This window comes from Sinocyclocheilus grahami, unplaced genomic scaffold (assembly GCF_001515645.1).
Source record: "Sinocyclocheilus grahami isolate Dianchi unplaced genomic scaffold, SAMN03320097.WGS_v1.1 scaffold823.1, whole genome shotgun sequence".
Taxonomy (NCBI): domain Eukaryota; kingdom Metazoa; phylum Chordata; class Actinopteri; order Cypriniformes; family Cyprinidae; genus Sinocyclocheilus; species Sinocyclocheilus grahami.
In genome coordinates, this window is record NW_015506002.1 from 72891 (window position 1) to 83275 (window position 10385).

General features: G+C 34.9%; 2 protein-coding genes across 2 annotated transcripts in view; both read right to left on the minus strand.

The window, feature by feature from the left end:
• Window positions 1–1769, minus strand: part of LOC107562428 (HLA class I histocompatibility antigen, B-58 alpha chain-like) — a 3526-nt gene extending 1757 nt beyond the window's left edge. The window contains exons 1-4 of the mRNA XM_016247063.1: window positions 1748–1769; window positions 1421–1660; window positions 995–1240; window positions 236–511 (exon numbers count right to left, since the gene is read on the minus strand). Of these exons, the coding sequence (XP_016102549.1) occupies window positions 236–511; window positions 995–1240; window positions 1421–1660; window positions 1748–1769 (784 nt within the window). The remainder of the gene's footprint in view (window positions 1–235; window positions 512–994; window positions 1241–1420; window positions 1661–1747) is intronic.
• Window positions 1770–6519: 4750 nt separating this feature from the next.
• LOC107562429 (major histocompatibility complex class I-related gene protein-like) lies at window positions 6520–9507 on the minus strand. The gene is made up of 4 exons (XM_016247064.1): window positions 9439–9507; window positions 8989–9243; window positions 8639–8905; window positions 6520–6833 (listed from the first exon to the last, which is right to left on the minus strand). Exons 1-4 carry the CDS (start codon window positions 9491–9493, stop codon window positions 6520–6522), a joined length of 891 nt encoding a protein of 296 aa, XP_016102550.1. The 5' UTR covers window positions 9494–9507.
• Window positions 9508–10385: the final 878 nt, after the last annotated feature.

Here is a 10385-nt window from a genome sequence, read left to right on the forward strand (position 1 = left end):
CTGGGTGGATTTTTATCATTATAGGGTTGTTGTGTACACACACTGCCAACACACATTTCAGTTCAAACAACTTGTAAAAGTGTATGTAGCATCCGATGACCCCTTTAATGCACAATACCTCATTTAGAATGAATATAGAATATATGTTACATGTGATGTGCTGATGTATACATCCTTGATGTATAGCGTTACGAATCACCAAATCATAATCCTCATCATGTATGATGATATTTACCCCATTCTACGGACACTGGTTCTGTCCGGCTGCTGTGAATGACCAAACAGTCAAAAGAGCCTTTGTCTTTTCTGTCGATCTCCACACTGGATCTGATCTGAAAGGTTTCATCAGCATTTGGTCTGATTCCAGAAGATGTTTGGCTCTCAATGTTAATTCTGTTCAATCTGATGTTCATCTCAATATCTCTGGGGTAGAAACCAGTGGCCAGACAGATCAGAACCAGCTTACTGTGATCAGGAGCTCTCCTCGCAAACACATGAACATCCGGTGAATCTGGAGCAGAAAATAATAATAATGCAATAAAAACAGTTATCAAGAGTTCTTTCTCAATGTGTGAAATAAATATCCTTGTAATTATTCATCAAGAAACTTAGTTAGCTGCATGTGATCCATTGTGACAGACTTAACTTCTGCTGCTACTTCACTGCAAAATGAAGATCAGATTTTCTAATAGCTTTCATTTATTTTCATAATTTAAACAAATTAGTTGTTTTTTTAACAATGTGAAGGGCTGCGGTTGAAAAACCCAAACCCAGAAAATGAAATAAAAACCATGTTCAAATGAGAATATAATGAGTCAAATGAGAATAATGCTGTCCTCAACAGTTTTATATTTGTAACTCTTCATTACTACTGACCTGTCATTTAATAATGATAAATCACCTCCGTATCAAATTAGAAACAGCTTCCTGAAGTTCAAAAACACAAACACACACAAAGACAGGAGCTCATTAAATGAATCTGATCCGAACTTACTCTTTTTTGTGTTATTAAATGTGGAGATCCAGTCCAGGCAGTTCTTGAGGAATTCTTGAAGTTTTACTTGATGGTCCCGCTTGATTTTGGTATTTGGACTTTTATCAGAACACTGTAAGGTGTCAGAATTAAAGGCAACACAATCCTCTCCTCCAAATCCATATTCATCAATCGGCGTCAGATTCACTGTTCCATCAGGAAGCTTCTCCAGCTCACAGCCAATCACTCTCTGAAGAACAGAAAGCTCTACAATCACAGAACAATAATGATGAGAAACTTAAATCGATGCATATTTGTACTGACGTGAGTATAGGACACACTGTGGCTACTCACACTGTTTTTGTTCAATGCATGACACCTTGTGAAAAAGTCCAATAAAGTTTCATAACATGTCTGATAATGAAGAAGGGAAAGCATTAAACTCACCAGAAGACTCAGTGCAGTTTGACAGAATCCTGATCAGGTCTAGATACCAGTCTCTAGTTTCAGGTGGTCCTTCAGGAGCTTTGTCCCAGTCGTCTACAGTCAGATTCTCTCTCATCCAGACTCGTTCTTCAATGCTGTAGTGAGAGATCTGTATGTGATCAGACTCACCCACAGCACTGAACACTAGCAGTGTGTCTGATTTGATCATGATTGTAAACATGTAGTGGAGGTAGTGCTTCTCTGAGAAAGACAGAAATGACAGGAGACACTTTTTGTCCTGCTAGCACTGATCTATATGAATAAATGCGGCCATATATACCGGCAGACCGGTGTGAAAGATGGAGACCATGATTACTAGGGACAAACTTATAGTAACTTACAGTATAGCATCACTAGCCTTCAAAAAGCCCACTGAAAATTGAATGATGAAAAGTTAAATCTACAAATAAGAATAAGATTCCTAAAAAAAAATTAATTTGATTTAAGGTTCATGTTTGTTTAACAAATTAATTTTGTGCATAAAGATGGACAAGTTCCAATTATTGATAGTGTCAATTATAATAATAACTACGGAGCCCCGCACATGACATGCAAGAAAAAATGAATAAATCGTGCACACGATTTACTAATTCCTTCCCTCGATGTACTAAAACCTGCTCACGATTACTATTTAGTTCCCTCCATTTGCTAATTCGTTCCCTCGATTTGCTAAATCTTGCGCACAGTTTACTAATTTGTTCTCTCGATTTATAAATCGTATGCACGATTTAGCAAATCGAGGGAACGAACTAGTAAATCGTGCGCACAATTTATAAATCAAGGGAACAAACTAGTAAATCATGCACACAATGTATAAATCGAGGGAACAAAATAGTAAATCGTGCACACGATTTAACCTACTATTTTTTTTCCTGCATGCCATGTGCGGGGCTCCGTAAATAACAAACCAGTGAAGCGTTATTTTAATATCTTTAATATACTGTAAGTGTTTTCCTAAATTCATCCAACAAGGCTAGATAGGTCCGTGGTCTGCTTTTCACATTTTTTAAATCAGACAAACAAAGGAAATTTGTCTAGTTAGCGGACTAGTAAACAGGACTAATCAGAGTTGGGGCCAGTCCACACATACTGTATGTAAACGATATAGGTAAACATGCGCTAGATGGAGGATATTTGTTTTTGAAATTCCCAGCCTTGCCTGTCACAGTACACTACACTAAAAAAAAAAATTATTAAAAAAATTAAAAAATAAAGGGCACAATGTATTTTATTAATATGAGGGAATTTTCTGTAGGGATTGTTGTTTTTTTTTTACTGGTGTTTTACCTGTACTTTTCATTTTACTTCATTGCGTTGAGTTAAAGGGGTCATAGGATGCTACATGCACTTTTACAAGTAGTTTGAACTGAAATGTGTGTTGGCAGTGTGTGTACACAACCACCCTATAATGATAAAAATCCACCCAGTGTTTTTTTTAAAATCTGGTTAAATGTTTTCCCCTTTCTCAAATCGAGCCGATCTCAGATGCCTGTCTGTGTGACGTCACACAGACAGGCCCCTCCCACGACAGTTTGATTGACAGTAGCGTTTCAGTACAGACTGGACTGGTGTCTTACCTTAGCTCCGCCCTGAGTGACTGTCATCAGTCCACCATTGTTTCACCGCCGGAGCAGATGTAGACAAGAATGACTCCTAAGCGATTGAGGTGTTCTGTTGTTGGATGTAATAATGAACAGCAGTCGTCATTTACTCCCGACATCTGAACCTCTGAAGACGCAGTGGATTACATTTGTTTCTGAAGGGAATGCGCCCCCGATCTACATAAATGTGTCTATGTTCGCGAGAATCATTCGTGATCCAGCTTCATCTACAGAAGAAGGGAGTATAATGTTTTGTAATGAATCTTTGCAAATCGCCTTTCCTAATAATGTGCTAATTAGCAAGTTTCACGAAGAATGCGGCTAAAGTAAACAGTCTCTCTGAGAGCGGCTCGGAAGAGAGGGGCGGAGTCAGCAGAGCTCATTAACATTTAAAGGAAAATGCTACAAAAACGGCTTGATCTGAAAAGAGCTGTTTTTGACAGGGTAAAAAAGGGGTTTTTTACACTACCATTGAGAAATTTTAACCAAACTATGTTACAGACTTTACATTAAGATCCTAAAGAATCATATCAACTTGTGGAAAATGGGCATCCCGTGACCCCTTTAATGTTCGTAAATGACTGGATAATGTTCTGGAAAATTACCTAAAGTAGCCTACTTTTTGCTTTTTATTTATTTATTTTTATACAGTGTAGTATAAACACAACAATATGCGACCGTGGTTAAACTGCCCAAATATAAGATGAAAACCACGGACCGCGTGTGAAAATGCAAGATGAAGAAAAAATTAATTTCAATGTTTTTGGATTTTCTCGCAAAAATTCTCGGAAGAACGCACTGAAATACAATTTTCTCTCTCCTCTTATTTTCTTTTCTTAGGTGCTCCGTATAGAATTGTCTACATTTGTCTGTAAGCATCTGTCGATCAGAAGTTAGACTATGAAACGAATAAACTGCGCTTACCTTGCTGTGCATCGCTTAAAACAGCGGAAAAGAAAAAACAAATAGGAAAAACAATTCTTATATCTACATAAAACATATTTAAACGAGAGCATGTGAACCACGTTTGTCCTTTAAATTTCAGACGAGTGTCCTGTTTGTTTAAATGACTCGAAATACTTGCTTGACAGGTTCGTTTCCTCATTTAAATTCATTGGCAACAGTATATATTTAAAAACACACTCATATCATGCTCTCATCACTAGTATGTATAGTTTTTTTTAAATAAAATGAAAAGTGTCTCTATTGAAAAACAAGATTTTTTTTTCCGTAAACTAACTTGCATTGATGAATCATTCACACAATAACAGAAATATGAATTATTAAAGTAGAAATTGAGTCCACTTTAATTTCACATTGATTCAATGCACCGTATTCAGTGTGTATATAAAAACACACAACATTCACAATAAAGAATGATTTTATGACAGTTTATAAAGTTTTATAAACTGCTTTGCAAAACAGTGATTTTCTTAATATTACTTTTAGACGCTGAAACTGGTTGTTGATGTTTTATTTGCTGAAGAATTAGACGTTTAACAAAGTTTTATTAACTGATAATCAAAGTTGTTATCGTGGTTTGATTATCCTTTAGCTTATAATGATACAAAATGTCACATGTGCTCTTGATATTAAACATTACATGATTTTATTAGTATTTTTGTTTTGCTTTCCAGAACAATTTTTAAAGATACATTTCCTTATTTTAAAAATAAGGCCTATAATCTACACTCTCAGAAAAAAAGGTACAAAAGCTGTCACTGGGGCAGTACCTTTTCAAAAGGTACACTTTTGTACCTTTTAGGTACTAATATGTACCTTTAAGGTACCAATATGGACTGTTTAGGTACAAAGGTGTACCTTTTGAAAAGGTACCGCCCCAGTGACAGCTTTTGTACCTTTTTTTCTGAGAGTGTATGGTTCGGCTCTACTTCTCCTAGTTCAAAGACAGTTAGATGAGAATAGTTTTAATTATCATATTTAAAGGTCTTAAATTTTGTTTTCACACGTTGCATTCATATGAGCTGCGTGAAATGCCTGATATTGGTGAAGATATTCATGTCATGTTGCAGCATGTCCAGTACATAAACACACACACTCACACTTCAGACATTTATTTATGATATTGCACACTGAACATAACACATCGTACAAACAGGCACCTTTTGTCTGTGTCAAACTCTTATATATTTGATCCCTGAACTAAACCTGGGATTATTGCTAGCACCATAATCATGATTATTCAAGTTACAGGATCTTATACGTACAGTGGGTACGGAAAGTATTCAGACCCCCTTAAAATTTTCACTCTTAACAATATTGCAGCCATTTGCTAAAATCATTCAAGTTATGATTAAATTAATGAATGAAAGATTGAATGAATGAATGGCTGAATGGCTGAATGAATGAATGACTGACTGACTGACTGACTGATTGAATGAATGACTGATTGAATGAATGAATGAATGACTGACTGACTAACTGACTGAATGAATGAATGACTGGCTGAATGAATGAATGTCTGACTGAATGACTGAATGAATGAATGGATGAATTAATGATTGATTGATTGAATGAATGAATAAATAAATGACTGAATGACTGACTGAATGGCTGAATGGATGAATGAATGATTGAATGACCGAATAAATGAATGAATGAATTAATGAATGACTGAATGAATGATTGACTGACTGAATGAATGGATGAATGAATGATTGATTGATTAAACGAATGAATGAATAAATAAATGACTGAATGACTGACTGAATGGATGAATGAATGATTGAATGTCTGAATGAATGAATGAATGACGACTGGATGAATGACTGAATGACTGAATGGATTGATGGATGATTGAATGAATGACTGAATGACGGAATGAATGATTGAATGAATAAGTGAATGAATGAATGATTAAACGAACGAACGAACGAACGACCGACCGACCGACCGACAGACCGAATGAATGGCTGGCTGACTGACTGACTGACTGAATTAATGAATGAATGGCTGGCTGACTAACTGAATGAATGACTGAATGAATGAATGGCACTCATTAAGACAGCATTTGTTGCCACCTACTGGTGCTTTTAGTTTCATATTTAGAGTCTAATTTCTGTCTTAAAATAATTTCATATTTCAATATTAATTTTTTTTGTATGTTGAATTAAAAATATGTATTTCTAAAGCTACTTTTTTGTAATGACTAATCAGTGCTTTCAGTTTAACACAATAATTTTAAATGTGATCAATTTAATTAATTAATCGGCACATCATGTAGGCTAGTTAATTATATTTAAAAAAAAAAATCGCTTGACAGTCCTATTTAAAGCATAAAACATTACACACTTAAAATGATAGTAATTTAGACCGGACACCCCACCCCACGTACTCTGAGACCCCTGATGGTCACGGTGTAATTCCCACACTGTTTTCAACTCATTAGTAATTATTTGTAAGTGGATGATGATAAATCGCCTATGCATCGAGACAGAATTAGAACAAACATCCTTGAGCTGTGTCAAAATCTGATTTAAACATACTCTTAGTTGTGTTGTTAAATGTGGAGATCCAGTCAGTGCAGGTCTTCAGGTATTGCTTGAGGAATTGGTTTCGTTCTGTTTGCTGATCCCATTTCATTTTGGTTTCTTTAGCTTTGGGGTTTTTATCAATCCACTGCAGAGTTTCAGAATCAAAGACCATAAAATCCTCTCCATCAAATCCATATTCATCAAATGCTCTCAGACTCACTGTTCCATCAGGAAGTTTCTCCAGTTCACAACCAATCATTCTCTGAAGAACATGGAGCTCTACAATCACAGAACAACACTCATGATACATGTAGATTAATATATGCAGTTTCATAACATATCTGACCATTAATGTGTAAATTAAACTCACGAGAACACTGAGAGTCTGTGCATTTTGACAGAGTGTTTAACTGATGTAGGAACGACTGATTAAATGAATGAATGAAAGATTGAATGAATGAATGGCTGAATGAATGACTGACTGACTGAGTTAATGAATCGATGAATTAATGACTGACTGACTGACTGAGTTAATGAATCGATGAATTAATGACTGACCGACTGACTGACTGATTGACTGACTGACTGACTGAATGAATGAATGGCTGAATTAATTAATTAATGGGTGAATGAATGAATGACTGACTGAATGAATGGATGAATAAATAAATGACTGAATGACTGTCTGACTGACTGACTGAATGAATGAATGATTGAATAAATTAATGAATAAGTAAATGATTTTATTAATGAATTAATTAAAGAATGAATTAATGAATGAATAAATGAACGATGAACGACTGAATGACGGACAGACAGAGAGACGAACGAACGAACGAACGCTTGAATGAATGACTGAATTAATGCATGCATGCATGCATGCATGAATGACTGACTGACTGACTGACTGATTGAATGAATGACTGAATGAATGAATGCATGCATGAATGACTGACTGACTGACTGAATGAATGGCTGAATGACTGATTGAATGAACGAAGGAATGAATGAATGACTGACTAACTGACTGATTGAATGAATGGATGAATTAATGATTGATTGAATGAATGAATGAATAAATACATGACTGAATGGCTGAATGGATGAATGAATGATTTAATGACTGAATGAATTAATTAATTAATGAATGACTGAATGAATGATTGACTGACTGACTGAATGACTGACTGAATGGCTGAATGGATGAATGAATGATTGAATGAATGAATGAATGAATGAATGACGAATGGATGAATGACTGAATGAATGAATGGATTGATGGATGGTTGAATGACTGAATGACGGAATGAATGAATTAATGAATGAATGATTAAGTGAATGAATGAATGATTGAATGAACGAACGAACGAATGATTGAATGAATGACTGACTGAATGACTGACTGACTGAATGAATGAATGAATGGCTGGCTGACTGACTGAATTAATTAATGATTGAATAAATGAATGACTGAATGACTGAATGAATGACGCACTGACTGAATGAATGAATGATTGATTGAATGAATGACTGAATGAATGACTGAATGAATAATTGATTGATTGATTGATTGATTGATTGAATGAATGGCACTCATTAAGACAGCATTTGTTGCCACCTACTGGTGCTTTTAGTTTCATATTTAGAGTCTAATTTCTGTCTTAAAATCATTTCATATTTCAATATTAATTTTTTTTGTATGTTGAATTAAAAATATGTATTTCTAAAGCTACTTTTTTGTAATGTCTAGTCAGTGCTTTCAGTTTAACACAATAATTTTAAATGTGATCAATTTAATTAATTAATCGGCACATCATGTAGGCTAGTTAATTATATTTTTAAAAAAATGATCGCTTGACAGTCCTATTTAAAGCATAAAACATTACACACTTAAAATTATAGTAATTTAGACCGGACACCCCAACCCACGTGCTCTGAGACCCCTGATGGTCACGGTGTAATTCCCACACTGTTTTCAACTCATTAGTAATTATTTGTAAGTGGATGATGATAAATCGCCTATGCATCGAGACAGAATTAGAACAAACATCCTTGAGTTGTGTCAAAATCTGATTTAAACATACTCTTATCTGTGTTGTTAAATGTGGAGATCCAGTCAGTGCAGGTCTTCAGGTATTGCTTGAGGAATTGGTTTCGTTCTGTTTGCTGATCCCATTTCATTTTGGTTTCTTTAGCTTTGGGGTTTTTATCAATCCACTGCAGAGTTTCAGAATCAAAGACCATAAAATCCTCTCCATCAAATCCATATTCATCAAATGCTCTCAGACTCACTGTTCCATCAGGAAGTTTCTCCAGTTCACAACCAATCATTCTCTGAAGAACATGGAGCTCTACAATCACAGAACAACACTCACAACAACACAAGACATTTCATAACATGCCTGATAATTGATGACTAAAGCATGAAACTCACGAGAACACTGAGAGTCTGTGCAGTTTGACAGAGTGTTTAACTGATGTAGGAACCAGTCTCTAGAATCATAATCTTTAGTTGGTTCTGCAGGTCTACCAATCCAGTTATCTGCAGTCAGACTAGATCTTATCCAAACTCTTTCTTCATTACTGTAGTGAGCAATCTGTCTGCCATTACAGACACCGACAGCTTTGAACTCAGGAAGCGTGATTGCTTTGCAAAATGCTGTAAACTTGTAGAAGAGGAAGTGTTTTTCTGAGGAACATAGAAAACACAAACAAAAATAAAAACACGATACACAATATGTAAAATGAGAGGCAAAATTAAGTTTGCTAAAAACATCTTAAATATGAACTTGAACTTAAAATGTTTTCAATAGTTTCAGTGTAGCTGAGTCATGTAGATCAGAAGGAAGTGCTGTGCACAGAAATGAATGAACCTTGTTCTTACCTTGCCTCGCATCACTTAGAAAAGGATAAGGCAACAAAAAAATGATTAAGATCATTCTTATGTCTATAGAACATGTTTTAAATGAAAGTCTATTGGCCATTTTTGACCTTAAATATTGTAGACGAGTGCCCTGTATGTCATTATGAAGAGCCCGGCTACAGATGGCACTCATCTAACGCTTCCTCTGACGTCACCACCACACTGTAAAAAATCAGAAGTTGAGCAAACTTCAAATTTTAAGGCAACCAGCTTCAGCAGATTTTTGAGTTTACTCAACTTAAAGGTCAATTAGTTCAACAAACTTTTGTGCATGTTTAATCAACATAATATATTAAGTTAAGCAAACTTAGTTAAACTTCCAATTTTGTGTTTAGTTGACTAGAAATATGGAGTTTTTATAATTTAGAAATTTAAGTTTACAAAACTTGATAGTTGAAGTCACTGTAAAAAAAATTCAGAAGTTACAAACTTAAAAGTTTAAGGCAACCAGCTTCAGCAGATTTTTGAGTTCTCAACTTTTGATTTTTTTTTACAGTGCAGCTTCAGGACTTAAGATTTTACTCAACCTGAGTTTTAAGTTCAGCACAGAACTGTCAATCCAATATGAGTGAATTTTTAAATGCTACTCAGTACAACATTGGTCCTCAAAAAAAAAAACTCTTTAAATGGGCACAACCACAACCTTTTTATTGCATCAATATTATTTATTTGTAGAACAGCAAATGTAAATCACAACCCAAATCCACTCATTTCATTTACAACATCTCTAGCAAATAAAGCTGGAATAAATGCCTGTTCAAGAGCTTATTTGTCAGCTTTGAGTTGCAAAAGTAAAAACTTCTATATAATTGATTAAATGGGGAAAGCTTCAAGTAAAAACTAATACAAAATTCAAGTCCAAAATAATGTGCAACAATAACAACAGGTCCAGTCAAAAATGTATTGGC